Here is a 15,761-nt window from a genome sequence, read left to right as displayed (position 1 = left end):
CTGAGTTTTGGCCTGGTTTTGTGTGCATTTAACAGCAGTGGGACTTTGGAAGTGACCAAGGATGTGAATCCTTGCCAATATTCCCCCCATCTCCCCATTCCTCAGTCAGATGCATCCATAATGGAGCAGCCAGAAATGGTTAAATTATCTTGGGCTTGGATTGAGATTAGAGCTCTGAGTGAAATGTGGGACAAAAGAGAAATACCATGCTTGTCCCCATCACCACCAATGTATACTGCATGTACAAGCATAGGTGTGGGATGGGCTGGGCTGGGAGGAATACTTGTCTTAACTGTGATCCTAAGTGGTAGGGAGTGAGTCAGAGCTGGGGTAAACTTCAAGATCTGTTTCTTATAATATTTTCAAATATCTGATATCAATGTGAACAAAACCCAGGGATAGCAGGAATTAGATGTCGATGAAAGTTTGCTGACTGTACACAACCAGCCTCCAATCTCTAAGGACAGCTCCCTCCTCCACATTAGCCATCCTGTAATTTTGCCAAATGTAACTTTGTGTGTGCAGTCATATTTGGGAAAGCGTAATAGTTGGGACCAAAAACAAAATTAATGAATCAAGGAAGAGTGAAAGATTTTTTTTTCCCCTTGGTCTGGATTTGAAATGAATAAAGCTGGTGAAAGCCCTGTGTTTAATCTACTGCATCACCCACTTCCTACTGTATTTTTAATAGAGTGTTTTCTAACGTAACTTTGCAATGCAGGTTCCTCATCAAGTGATCCATCAGGACATAGGAAACAGAAGTTATAGCTTGCAATTAGATGAGCACTTTCAGGTTAATTGAGATTTTTACTTGGTGACTCCTCTCTAGGAGAATTACTTTCCCTAACTTGAGTTTACCATAATTTATTCCTGTGTACTTGGTGTGAATCACAAATTAGTTCTTGTAATCTTGGAATTGTTATGAGTATCTCACCTTATTTCTATAAATTTTTGTGATGTTTGGGTTCTGTCAACTATTCAGATTTGATCCTGTAGTTAGCAAACTTTTAGCTCTATCCATTTCTGTGAAAATATGAAAGAGTAAGCATCAGAACAGGCTTTTTATCCCCCTCAATGATGCTAATTGTTGAAGCAAGGTCATAGTTCAGAACTAAAATTTCTCCTGCTTTAAGAGAAAGACATGCCATTGTGACCATACCATGGGTTGGTTTACTTTACGTCTGTCCACCATTTGAGGAAAATTAATGCCAAGTGATGGGAAGTATTAATGTCACTGAAAAGCTCCAAACATGATTGGGGCTTGTTCTTGCCTTGCCTTCTGTGCCCTGAAGCATTTTTCTGGCATTTTCCACAAATGCACAGTATGTGATTATGAAGCATGTTCAAAGGGTCAGATTGCTTTGTGTGCTGTGCAGTAGCAACTAATGTAACCTTTTAAACTGCAGAAGATATGGAGGAGGAAATGGAAACAGAAGCAGACACGGACAACCCACAGCAGTTGACGGAAAAGCAGCAACACCAGTTGAAACATCGAGAGCTGTTCCTATCACGGCAACTTGAATCTTTACCAGCAACGCACATACGGTAAGTAACACTTTGTATTATTTTTGTGAAAATCCCAAACATTGCCAGAATGTTCATGAGCACCTACTGGATTCCTCCTTTTGGAATCCAAACTTAAGTGCAGTGTCCTGTTGATTGTAGGCAGAAATTCCAGTTTGCAGCACCACCTTGATGCAGAAAGAGAAAGTGTATTACTGCAATGCTTTCCCGAGTCCATGAAGACTGAAATCTGTTACCATCCTGCACGCCATTTATAGCTGTTAGGTTATGCTCATTGAAATCCTATCGTTGGTATACAACTTCCACTACAAAAGTTGGACATGAGCCTGCACACAATATGAAACAGACCATGATCTTCATCACTGAAGACAATGAAGTCAAGCCAAGTAACAAGTGTAAAATCATAATATACATCTGTTCTGTCAAAAACCATGTCTTACAAGATAAATGCTGTTGAGAGGATTGTTTTAACCTTGGAGGCCCCAGTCACCTTGATCCTTTTAGAACATAGAACAGTACGGGCCCTTTGGCCCACAATGTTGTGCCGACCTATATGAATTTTGTCTCCATTTAATTTATCCCCCTCTCTACTTCTCCCATAGCCCTCTATTTTTCTTTCATCCATGTGCCTATCTAATAGTCTCTCAAATGACCCTATCATATTGGTCCCTACCGCCACCCCTGGCAGTGCATTTCCAGACACCCACCTTTTAAGAAAAATCTGAACTTTCCTCCATGCACCTTAAACAGGTGACCTCTAGTATTGGCCATTGCCACCCTGGGGAAAAGATGATCTGTCTACTTTGTCTATGCCTCTCAATCTTATACACCAAGTCTCCTCTCATCTTCCGTTGTTCTAAAGCCCTAACTCGCTCAACCTCTCATAAGACAAGCTCTCCAACCCAGGTAGCATCCTTGTAAATCTCCTCTGCACTCTCTCCAAAGCTTCCACCTCCTTCCTATAATGTGGTGACCAGAACTGAACAATATTCCAAGTGTGGTCTAACCAGAGTCTTAGAGCTGCAGCACTATCTCTCAGCCCTTGAACTCAAATCCCCCGACTAATGAAGGCCAGCACACCATACGCCACCTTAACCGCCCTATCCACTTGTGCGGCAGCTTTGAGGAATCCATGTAGTTGGACCCAAAGATCTGTTCCTCCACACTAAATCCTACCATTAACCATGTATTCCACCTTCAAGTTCATTCTTCCAAAGTGTATCACGTCACACTTCTCCAGATTGAACTCCATCTGCTACTTCTCTGCCCAGCTCTGCATCCTGTCCAAATCCCATTGCAACCTACGACAACCTTCTTCACTATCTACTACACTACAAACCTTCGTGTCATCTGCAAACTTACCAACCCATCCTTCTATTCCTCATCCAAATCAAGTCACAAAGCAGGGGTCCCAGAACAGATCCCTGCATAACACCACTAGTCACCGATCTCCAGGTCGCATATTCCCCTTCTACAACCACCCCCTGCCTTCTGTGGGCAAGCTAATTGCGAATCCGCACAGCCAATTTTCCATGGATACTATGCCTCCTGACTTTCTGAATAGCCTACCACAGGGAACCTTGTCAAATGCCTTGCTAAATTCCATATATACCACATCCACTGCGTTACCTTCATCAATTTGTCTTGTCACTTCCTCAAAAAATCTATTAGACCTCTGAGGCACAACCTACCCTTCACAAAGCCATGTTGACAATCCCTAATAAGACTATGCTTCTGCTAATGCTCGTAAATCCCATCCCTAAGAATCTTCTCCAATAGTTTGCCCACCACTGATGTAAGACTCGCTTGTCTATAATTCCTGGGCCTTTTAATATCACCTTTACCTTGAACAATCGAACAATGTTTGCCATCCTTCAATACCACTCCTGTGGCCAGGGAGGACTCAAAGATCATCATTAACGTTCCAGCAATCTCTTCCCTCACTTCCCAATAGAACCTGGGGTATATCCTGTCTGACCCTGGGGACTTATCTATCCTAATGCTTTTTAAATCGCTCCAACACTGCTTCTTTCTTAACCTCGACATGCTCCAACACATTTGCCTGTTCTGCGCTAACATCACATTTATTTAAGTCCCTCTACCTGGTGAGCATTGAAGCAACATATTCATTTAGGACCCTCCCCTACCTCCTTTTGCCTCCAGACACATGTTCTCCTCCTTATCCCCGAGCAGACCTACCTTCACCCTAGTTATCCTCTTGTTCCTCACATACGTGTAGGACACCTTAGGTTTTTTTTAAAAACCCTACTTGCTAAGGCCTTCTCATGTCCCGTTCTAGCTCTCCTAAGTCCCTTCTTAAGCTCCTTCCTGGCTACCTTATAACTCTCAAGAGCCCTATCTGATTTTTGCTTCCTAAATCTTAAATATGCTTCCTTCCTCTTGAAGAAACATTCCACTTCTCTTGTTAGCCTTGACCCTACCATCCTTTCCTTGTCTCAGTGGGACAAACCTATCTAGAACCCCATGTAAGTGGTCCCTAAACAACCTCCACATTTCTGCAGTGCATTTACCAGAGAACATCTGTTCCCAGTTTACGCTCCCAGTTCTTGCCTAATACCATCATAATCTGCACCCCCCCTTAAATATTTTCTCACAATGCCTGCATCTGTCTTTGTCCATGGCTATCCAAAGGTCAAGGACAAGTGGTTTCTATCCTCAAAATGCTCGCCCACCAAGAGGTCTTTCACCTGACCAGGTTCATTGCCTCAAACCAGATCCAGCATGGCCTCTCCTCTAGTCGGCCTGTCTACCTAACAAATTCTGCCCCATCTAAACCTTTTGCATTAAGGAGGTGCCAATCAATATTAGGGAAGTTGAAGTCACCCATGACAACAACCCTGTTTATTTTTACACCTTTCCAAAATCTGCGTACTTATCTGTTCCTCAGTGTCCCGATGGCTATTTGGGGGCCTATAGAATACTACTAATAGTGTGATTTGTTCCCTTCCCATTTCTGACTTCCACTCACACTGACTCAATAGATGTCCTCTCTTCCTACAGCTGTGAAATTATCCCTGATTAGCAATGCCACCCCCCACCCTACCCACTTCTGTATCCCTTCTGAAACATCTAAACCCCAGAACCTCAAGCAGTCACTCCTGCCCTTGCGATAGCCAAGTCTCTGTAATGGCCACAACATCATAATTCCATGTTCTAGGTTCATCACCCTTGTTCTTAACACTTCTCACATTAAGGTAAATGCATTTCAACCCACCTAAATGATTGCATTTATGCCCTGTCCCCTGCCTTTCCTTCCTCACCTACCTACTCAGTACACATCGCATCTTTTTCTACACCAACTGATCCATCTTCTAATCTAAAACTCTAGGTTGGCAGGGGATGAGAACCAGTTTAAACCCTCCTCAACAGGTCTAGCAAACCTGCCCGCAAGGACCTTGGTCCCTCTCCAGTTCAGGTGTAACCTGTCCCTTCTGGGCAGGTCGTACCTACCCTAGAAGAGATCCCAATGATCTACAAATCTGAAGCCCTGCCCCAACTCTTAAGCCACTCATTAGTCTGCCATATCTTCCTATTCTTTCCCTCCCTGGCACGTGGTACAGGCAGCAATCCAGAGATTACTACCCATGAGGTCCTGCTTTTTAGCTTCCTTCCTAACTCCCAATACTTGCTCTTCAGGACCTCATCCCTTATCTTACTTATGTATGTCGTTGGTGCCGATGTGTACCATGACTTCTGGTTCCTCCTCCGTAAGAACACTGTACATCTTATCTGAGACATCCCTGATGCTGGCACCTGGGAGGCAACATACCATCTGGGAGTCTCGTTCTTGTGCACAGAATCTCCTGTCTGTCCCCCTAACCAATGAATCCCCTATCACTATTGCACTCTTTTTCTTCTCCCCTCCCCCTTCTGAGTCACAGAGCAAGAGTCTGTGCCAGAGACCCCGGCTGCTGTGGCTCTCCACCGGTGATTCATCCTCCCCCAACGATATGCTAGTTATCCAGGGAAGCAGTCACCAGGGTATCCTGTACTGCCTGCTTTATTCCTTTTCCCTCCCTTAACGGTCACCCAGCTACCTACATCCCACACCCTAGATGTAATTGCCTCCTGGTAACTCCCATCTATCACCTACTCAGCTTCCCGAATGATCCAGAGTTCATCCAACTGCAGCTCCAGCTCCCTAACATTGTCTGTAAGGAGCTGCAGCTGGATGCACCCTGCAGGTGTAGTCATCAGGGACACAGGAGGTTTCCCTGATTTCCCACATTGTACAGGACGAGCATACTTCTGCCCTGGATGCTATTCCCACTGTTCTAGACAAAGAAAATTACAAATGACAGAGAAAGAAAGAGAGCCAACTAGAAGCCTCTGCTCACCTACTCTGCCTCTTTAGCCAAAGTCTCAGCTCCCCAGTCCAACACTGTTCACTCGAACAATGGCTGCTCCACAATGGCCTCCCTGTTTGATCCTAACTTCCTTTTATTGGCAGCTGCTGTCTAATTATCCAATTACCTAATTAACAGGCCTATCAACTCACCACAGCAGCAAGAGCAACAACAATGGGCCTACCTTTTCAAACTACTTCCCGCTGTCATTCTTGCTCTCCCTCTAGTTCTTGTGGTACTTACCCGGCAGTGAGACTTCCCACTCCTGTACTCGTACTACTCACAACAGCAACCCACACACACAGGAACAAAGTTGATATTTGTTCACAAGATGGCTGACAAGTACAAATTTGAGGTCTTGCTGGTAACTGGTAGGAACTTCTGGAGTAATCTTATGAATTGCCTAACAGCATAAAAATGAGTGCATTTCTAATGGCTATCAGATGGAGGAACATTGTGCCCCATTGCATGGGCATATGTTATAGACCAGTTCTACCAATATTTATTTCTCTGTAACCAAGTATTCTGAATTGTTAGGGACAGGAGCATTATCTCATACCCAGGCTCCAGGCAAGCACTTTGTGGACAGCAATTGTCAAAAACCTGTTTCCTGAACACATTTAAGATGGGTGTTAATTTTCAGTTTTCTAAGAGAAACCTGTGATGTGGAGGCATTTTGGGACTTCAGTTCCAAAAGCAAGGTTTTTTCTTCAATCAGTTAATCTAGGTTTTGTTTAGAGCTTTGGCAAAGAGATGGGTCCCCTTTATATTCTGCTTTTTCACTATAAATGCACCTTGCAGCTTGAATTTGGATCTTGTGCATTGACTGGATGAAACCTATAATCATATTGGTAAGAATATTTTGTTGGAGGTGATGGTTGTCTGGTACATACAGTATGTGGTACAAATGTTATTTGCCAATTTTCAGCTCATGCCTGAATGTTGTCTAGGTTTTGCTGCATGCAGACATGGATTGCTTCTCAAAGAGTGTGGTGAATCTGTGAATATTCTCACATAGAGTAGTGAATCTCTGGATTTCTCTACCTGGAGAGTTTTGGAGGCTAGATTATTGGAGGTATTCAAAGATGCAGAAGATATATTTTTTTTTAAAGATAAGGAAATACAGGGCTATGAGTAATTGCACAGAAGAGGAATCGAGACCTGGTGGATATCAGGCAAGGCTATATAAATGGCGAGGCACCTTTGACAGCTAGGTGGCCTACTTCTCGTATTGTATTCTTATGCTGAGGAGTTGTGAATGGAACTGAACATTATATAATTATCAGCAAGTGTCCTCGCATCTGACCATATAGTAGAAGAAAGGTGATTGAAGCAACTGAAGCTAGTTGGCCTAGAACACTACCTTGAGGAATTTCTGCAGTGATGTCCTGGGGCTGGAATGATTAACCTCTGACAAGCAGAACCATTTTCATTTGTGCACTCCAACCATTGATGCCCATTGACTTCAGTTTTATCAGGGTGCATTGATGCTATACTCTAACTGCTGCCTTGATGTCAAAAGGACAATCATTCTTACCCTACTTCTGGAATTTTGCTCTGGCCCATCTTTGCACCAAGCCTGTGATGAGATCTGAAGCCCATTGGTCCAAATGAAACTCAGACTGAGCATTAGGTTGCAGGTTATTGGTGAATAAGTGCTGCTTGATAGATAGCACTGACAAGAACACCTTGCCTCTTTCTCTGCTGCTGATTTAAGAGTGGACCAATTGAATAGTAATTAGTTGGATTAGATTTATCCTTCTTTTCTTCAACAGGGCATAAATTGGCAATCTTCTACAATGCTTGGTTTATGCCAATGTTGTAACTGCACTGAGACAGCTTGGCTAGAGCAGAGCTACTTTTGGAGGGCTGGGATGTTGTCTCGTCCCGTAGCTTTTACAGTATCCAGTGTTCTCAGCCAATTCTTGATAAAATGCAGAGTGAATCAAATTGGTTGATGACTGGCCCCTGTGATGAGTTTGAGAGGAAGCCAGGATTATCTATTTACTACTCTGATTAAGCATGGTTACTATGCAGCACTATGCACTGGTGTTGGAGGGAATGAATGTTTTCTGTGGTGGGTGAGGTGTAAGTCGAGTGGTTTGGTTTGTCCTAGATGGTGTTGAGTTTTTTTTAAAGAGCTCTTGGCATTGTACTCATCCAAGCAAGTGGACATGCAGGCTGCTTCATGTGCTGAGGAGTTGTGAATGGAATTGAACATTGTGCAGTCATCAGTGAGCACCCTCTCTACTGACCTTGTGATGCACGGGAGATCATCAATGAAGTAGCACTGCCCTGAGGAACTCTGCAGCAAATCTCTGAGACTGGGATGATTGACCTCCAACAACCACCATCTTTGTGCAAGGAATGACACCAATCATAGGAATGTTTTCCCTTCGCTCATTGATATCAATGTTACCAGGGATTGATGACAACTCCGCCAGATGCCCTGATGTCACTGTTACCTCTTGAATTCAGCTTGATCCATGTTTGGACCAAGACTGGAGCTGAGTAGTCCTGGTGAAACCCAAACTGGACATTCCTGAGTAGGTTATTGGTGAATAACTGCCACTTGATAGCACTGTTCATAATGGCTTCTGTCACTTTGATTGAAAGTAAACTGGGCAGTAATTAGCTGGTTTGGACTTGTTTTGCTTTTTGTAACAGGATGTATCTCAGCAATTTTCCACACTGTAACACTGGCATCTACATGATAACTGTACCAGATCAACTTGTCTAGAGGTGCACAAGTTTTCGAGGGCAAGTCTTCAGTACTGTTACTAGGATATCAGTTGGCCCAGTAGCTTTTGCTGTATCCAGTCTTCCAGCTGTTTCTTGATATCATATGGAATGAATCAAGTTGGCTGGTAACTGGCTTCTGTGATGGTGGAGATCTCAGGAGGAAGCCAGGATGGCTCATCTCTTTAGCACTTCTGGCTGAGTGTTGTTGGGAATGCCTTTGGTGTACACGTGCATTGGTGGAGGATGGGAATGTTCTTGAAACCTCATTCCACTGCCCCAACCACGCCCTCCTGTCCCCGGTCTCTCTCTTCACCGCCCCCCATCCTACCTGTTTAATTGTCCACCACCATCACGACTAGATGAAGTAAGATGGTCGAATTTTGATCTGATTAGTTGGTAAGATCTTGCTAGCATAACAGCTTCAGCACCAAGAAATGTAGCCTTACCTCCATTTTTATAATGTGCTTTGTCTCACTGTGGTAAATGGCTCCCTCATCTCTAAATAACTACATTTCAAATTGTATGTGAATTCCTTGTAGCAGCTGAGACAAATAAAAACCTTCATTATTTTGATCTCATTTTGTAAATCATGTAAAGCCATATTCCATATCTTTAACCCACTGGTTAATTCATTCCAGATGATGTTTTCTGTTTTCATGGTTGTCAGCAACACATTGTTTTCTAGGTACTTCCAAAAGAATTCCAAATAAGATATCTCCTTCTTGTAATGGCAGTATTTGTAACTTGGGTAAGGTTTAACTAACTGTATTGAAATATCTGACTGGTACATTAATGATCTCGGGCAAAGGGAACTGTTACTGTATCTTGACAATATGTTGCATTTTTTTTATTCCTGTGCTTTAAATATAACAAGTTGCTCCTTGTCTCTTTGCAGAGGTAAATGCAGTGTGACTCTGCTAAATGAAACTGAAGCAGTCTTTTCATATTTGGAGAAAGAGGTGAGATTTATTATTCTTTTTATCTGTCCCTCTGAGGAGGTGAAATTACATCAGCTCAAACATTTGCTGAGGTCTCTTTGTTTACCCTGTGCCACACCCACACCCATCTTTGACATTGAGCGCATGCACAGTAACCATAAACTCTTGTGCCTTAAACTATATGCTCATGCATATATGCACTTGTGTGTGTGTGTGTGTGTGTGTGTGTGTGTGGGCTGTATATGCACATACGTGGCAGTTAGCATACAGTAACATGAGTTGAAGGTTTGGATGTTTTGCAATTAGGTATTATTAACAAAGCTGCTAAGGACTGCTACAAAGAAACACAAGACCCGTCACAAGTTAATGCATGTGTTCAAGACTTCTGAAGGAGCTATTATTGCATGGTAACTCAGGCTAACATAGACAGCACTGACATCAGCCTAACTCTGTTGTTGTCTCTATAAACTATTCTCTCAGATTGGAGTTCACTCATCTAGTCTACTTATTTCCATATAGAAGTGCATGTACATGCACATACCATGGTGAGTATGTGGTAGGTAGGTAGTTGTGAATGGCCTTGTAGTCAGAGTTCAGATTTGCCTATTAAACTTCGGGGTTTAAAACAAGCAGTCGCTCAAACATTGGGTACAGGGAGATAAAAATCACTGTAGTAAACATGTTTTCAAAAATAAAGTGTTTGAACATTTACTCAGCATCTTTGTAGTTCTCTCTGGTAAGTATATCTAAATTCAAAGCTAATTAACATACTTCCTTCAAATTCAGTTTCAAAGCCTTTGAAATCTGCAACAGGCTGCACTAGCCTGTACTCACTGCATTTGCACAATTCCTAGATAAAGATTACGATATGGGGGAAATGCTTATTGTTAATGGAGCCCATGACAGAATTGTTCATTTTGTGAGTCTGGCCCTTGGGGATTTTAAGTTAGAATTCCTCCTAAATTATGAGAAAAGGGTTGTGGACTCTGGAAATTATTCATTCCAAATATGAAAGGCCTGGGGCTCATGAATACCTCCCCCTTGGAGAAAAAGCATCCCAAATTAGGTTTTCTCACGGAGAGAATTGGAGACCCTGGATCATCCTCCTCCTTGCTCTGGAGGGTGAGAAAATGTTGCAGATTACGAGCTTTATTCACCCAGAGAGGGAAGATATTATCATGTGCATATTATCATATTATCATTAGCATTCTGAGTGACCTTTTTTCTTTTCTTTCAGGATTCCTTTTTTTATTGCCTAGTTTATGATCCACAACAGAAAACTCTGCTGGCAGATAAAGGTGAGATCCGTGTTGGTCCCAGATACCAAGCGGATATCCCTGATCTGCTCAAAGAAGGTGGGTATAACAATATGCAGTTAAGTCTTGCACTAATTCTGAATGGGATTTAAAGTTTTGTGTCCTCTTTGCATCACCCTGGACCTATGGCTGTGGGAGTGAAGTGGAGTGAGGGAAACCCAACAGAGATGTTTCAGCACGAGAATAAGCCATTCACATATCACATAAATGGTCAAATCTCAGTCATGTTCACTTCCACATACAGTAACATGTAATATGTGTTTCATTTGTGAGGGGGGAAGGAAACAGACTTTCAGTATTTTTTCATGGATCCTATTTTGCTTATGAAGTAGAACAAGTAATCCTCAGTAAAATTAGGCATCATTACACCCAATATTTTCTTTAGAAATTTTCAATTAAATATCAAGGTTAATATAGGTTATTCATAAATTCCAGATGTGGATAATCTTCATTTTTAAAAATCTTTTTGTGAAATTGTGCGATTCATTTATGCAATTCTCATGATCGTTCCAATTGATTCATTTTTTCCCCGTCTGAATGGTTAAACTCTAATGTTAAGATTGTGTTCCTTGAAGCTTTTCTCAAGTGAAAGGTTTTGTTTATCTACTCCATCAAATCACACATTCTAAATGCCTTGATCAGAATGCCCTCAATTTTCAAACTTTTGTTGTAAAAGCTTTCTCGTAATTTAACCCTACAAACTCTAGTATCTTAAAGAAATATTGCGCTATAAAGTTGCGAACTGTTCTGAACTGGTTTGGTGACCTACAATAATAACATGAAAACAGTTTATTCACTGCTTTCCCATCTGTACACAGTCAATTCTCAGCTATCCAGGGTAATGGAGGGGAGCACTTCCATGGACAATACAAAAGCACAGCACATTAAAAGGCTTAGTGTTACACAGTGCTACTTCACTGTTTTTGCAATGTGAATGTAAGGTTTTTCCACTGGGATTGATTCAGTCATTTACCAAGTGCACTAATTAAATGCACTCAACCCAGTGGGTGGCTTGCAGGGGCAATTGTGTATTTGATTTGTGATTGGGCAAGAGTCTTTGAGTGGTACAGCACGTAACGTGGGCCCTTTGGCTCATGGCATCCATGCCGGCCGTCAAGTACCTATCTTTGCGAATCCCATTTTCCAGTACTTGGCCTGTGGCCTTTTATACCATGGTACTTCAAGTACTCATCTTAAAAACTACCTAATTGTTCTGAGAGTACCTGCCTCTACCACCTCATTAGGCAGTGTGCTTCAGATTTCAGCCACTCCCTGGGTGAAAAATTCTTCTTCAGATTCCCTTTAAATCTCTGATTCCTTAGTTAAACCTATGTCCACTGGTTATAGATACTTCTGTTGAGGGGAAACATTTCTTAATCTGCCTTATCTATGTACCTCATGATTTTGTGTACCTCAGTCAAGTCTTCCATCAGTCTTCTCCGCTTCAAGGAAAACAAGTACAGACTATACAATCTCTCCTAATGACTGAAACACTATATCCCAAGCAATGTCCTGGTGAATCCTCACTGCACCATTTCCAGTTCAGTGACACCCTTCCTATGGTGTGGCAACCAGAATAACACACAGTACACCAGTTGCGGCCTAACCAGTGTTTTACATTGTTGTACTGTAACCTCCCTCCATTTTATATTATATGCCCCAGCTAATGAAGGCAAGTGTCCGTTAGGCCTTTTTACCACCTTACCTACTTATGCTGCATACCCTCTATTCCTCAGTACTTTTTAGGGTCCCGTCATTCATTGAGTGCATTCCAGTCTTAATAATCCTCTGTGTTTTTCAGGATTTAATTCCATTTGTCATTTCTCTGTCCATCTTATCAACTCGTTAATGTTTTTCCGGATGCAAAGACTACCCTCCTCACTACCAGCAATACCACCAATGTTCTGTTAGTTACAAACTTACTAATAATACCTCCTACATTCACATCCATATTATCAATGTATACAGCAAAGGTCCATGCACCAATCCCTGAGGTACACCACTGGTCACTGGTTTCCACTCTCACAATCAATCCTCGTCCATTCAGATCCAATTTGTCGAATTGCTGTGGATTCCATGTGATCTAATCTTTTGCAGTAGTCTACCATGTCAAAGTCCACATAGACTACATCAATCACACTACCCTCATCGACATACTTAGTTACCCCTTCAAAAAATTCAGTCAAATTAGTTAGACAGGATCTTCACTTAATGGAGTCACAGTTGATCTGCAATCCAAACTGCTATTGGATTGTTCAACTCCATTCGCAAGACCTTGGCACATGCAGGTCAGGGGCTTAGTATTCTGCTCTGAGTAATCCACTATTTTGTATCTCAAAACATTTACACAAGGCACAAGCCAGGAGCATGTTGGAATACTCTTTCCTTGCCTGAATAAGTGCAATTCCAGTAATTCTCAAGAAGTTCAATACCATTCAAGACAAAGTAGCCCACTGGATTTGTACTGCATTCTAAGTTATTATTCACTCCACTAATCATGAGGAGTATCATGATTGCACTGCGTATCATCCATAAAATGTACTGCAGATACTCGTCTAGGCTCCTCTGACAGCACCTGCCTAAAATGCAACCTCCACTGTCAAATAAGTGCATGGACACCACCCCCTGTAGGTTCCCCTTTAAGTCTTACTGCATCTTGACTTGGAAATATATCACCGTTTTTCTTTGCTGCTGGGTCTAAGTCCTGGAATTCCACCCCCCCAAACAGCTTTTCAGGAATATCTTCACCAGAAGTCCTTCACCATCTTCTCACGGGCAATAAAGGATGGGACATAAATTCTGGCCTTGCCAGTGTTGCCCACATCCCAAAAAATGAATAAACAAAAAAATTGTGTAATACGCTTAGGAATTCCTGATATCATGAAAGATTCTTAGAATTGTGCATCTCTGTTTTTGTATCATTATAGCTGGTTTGCAATATAATGAGAGAAAAGAAACAGTAAATAAATGTAATGCCAGTGGTATGATTGAGATTGCCATAATTATGAAACCAGAGACTGAAGCCTGGAGGAGGTTAGAGGCATACTCACTTCAGATCTAACCATACTGACACCTTTGAAGTTTGTTAGGATTAAAGGTGCTGCAGACTCTGTAAGGTGCTGTAACTTTTGTTGGTTTGAAAAAAAAGTATTCTGTTTTTGTTTCTTTTCTGTTCTTGATACAAACAATTTGCATTTGCACATAAGAAAAGAGATGCACTTTCCTGATTCGATATGTAGTCTGATCTTGTTCCGTGCTATTCTCATGACCTTTACTGTTTTATTTCCTCAGATGAAGATGATGAAAGAGACCAGTTAAAACTTGAAGTAAAAATCTGGGACCCAGACAGTCCGCTGACTGACAGGCAGATAGACCAGTTTTTAGTCCTTGCACGGTGAGCACAAAGGTTTTGGGGCACCCACTGTTTGCACTCATTGCTGTAGTGCTGAAGGTTCAAGATATGGCCCCAGTTAAAACTTAGTGATCTCTCTGTGTTTCCATTAGTGGGGTATCCAAGTTTGCTGCTGATACAGAGTTGGGTAGCAGTGTAGGTAGTGAGAAGGATGTAAGGAGGATATGGACAAGCTAAGTGAATGGGTGACAACAAATAAGGTGGGGAAATAAAGTGAGGTCATTGCTTTGGCAGGAAATATCAAAATCAGTGTTTTTTTTAAATGGTAACGGATTGAAATACGTTGGTGTTTGAAGGGACCCGAGTGGTAAATGGGGTTTTTAACAAAGAAGCATCCTCTTACAAACTTGAGGCTTGCAGCTGCATGACCTGTCACTAGCCTGCTGCTTTTGTGGGGCAGCCAATGTGAAACCGGAGAGAAAAATTCTATATGTATTTAAAATGTCTTAGCAAATGTAGTTGCAGATACGATAATTTCTCACTTAGCCATGGTCTCCAACAGTGCGTGATGTTCTTTTAGAGTCCCCAGCAAAGAATGCAGCTAATTTGATTGTTTTAGCAAGGAGAAAAAAAGTGTTTCCTGAGTATTGCCCCATGGTTAGTGGAATGATCTTCATGTATTGCATGAGTTATTACTCACTCGCCTGGTTGGAATTGTGTTCCTTTAAAAAGGAAACGTTTAAAAGCTGTTTGCAGTAGGCGTAGTCTTTTTGATAGCTTTTTCTTCCCCTATCTTTTGCAGATCTGTTGGGACATTTGCTCGGGCCTTAGACTGTAGCAGCTCTATACGACAACCAAGTTTGCACATGAGTGCTGCTGCTGCTTCCAGGGATATCACATTGGTAAGAATGGAAACATTCATGGATCTCCAGTATTTTGTAGCTGCACACTTAAACTGTTATATTATCAAATAAAACCACTTCATAAATTAAGAGATTAGCCTAAAGGCCACTTAAAAAGCAGTGAATACTTTCTACCAAGACTGCTCTAACAGTGATATTTTTGGCCTTGCATCCACTGACATCCTTTGTGTTTTAACATGCTGCAACAAGAGGTCATTCAGCCATTGTGCCTATTGATATGTTAGATTTACTGAATTTTCGTCCTTGTCCCTGATACCCTAATATGCACTTTACTGATATTCATGAAAGACGTGATTCACTGAGAATCAGACCTCGTGAGGTTCATAAAAAAGATAACTGCTGGCACTAGATATCTGAAATGAAAACCAGAAAATTTTGGAAAAATGCAACAGATCAGGCAGCATCTGTGAAAAGAGAAACAAAGGTGAATGTTTTTTCCCCCCCAGATCCCCTCTAAACTTCTTATATTTCACCTTAAATCTGTGCCTTTGGTTTTCGACGTCTCTGTTTATCTACGCCCCACATAATTTTGTATACCTCTGTCAGGTCTCCCTTGGCCTCCTTTATTCCAAGGAAAACAAACTTAATTTTAAGTTGTA

General features: G+C 41.8%; 1 protein-coding gene across 3 annotated transcripts in view; it reads left to right on the top strand.

Moving 5' to 3' along the window:
• Positions 1–15,761, top strand: part of LOC127586352 (metastasis-associated protein MTA1-like) — a 107,457-nt gene that overhangs the window by 55,323 nt on the left and 36,373 nt on the right. For all 3 annotated transcript variants that reach the window (XM_052044243.1, XM_052044242.1, XM_052044240.1), the window contains exons 5-9: positions 1,407–1,545; positions 9,529–9,592; positions 10,809–10,926; positions 14,179–14,281; positions 15,042–15,141. In XM_052044243.1, coding sequence (XP_051900203.1) covers positions 1,407–1,545; positions 9,529–9,592; positions 10,809–10,926; positions 14,179–14,281; positions 15,042–15,141 — 524 coding nt within the window. The remainder of the gene's footprint in view (positions 1–1,406; positions 1,546–9,528; positions 9,593–10,808; positions 10,927–14,178; positions 14,282–15,041; positions 15,142–15,761) is intronic.

The sequence above is a fragment of the Pristis pectinata genome, chromosome 35 (assembly GCF_009764475.1).
Source record: "Pristis pectinata isolate sPriPec2 chromosome 35, sPriPec2.1.pri, whole genome shotgun sequence".
Lineage (NCBI taxonomy): Eukaryota > Metazoa > Chordata > Chondrichthyes > Rhinopristiformes > Pristidae > Pristis > Pristis pectinata.
The sequence above is the reverse complement of the archived record's forward strand: the minus strand, read 5'-3'. Positions and strand labels throughout refer to the sequence as shown.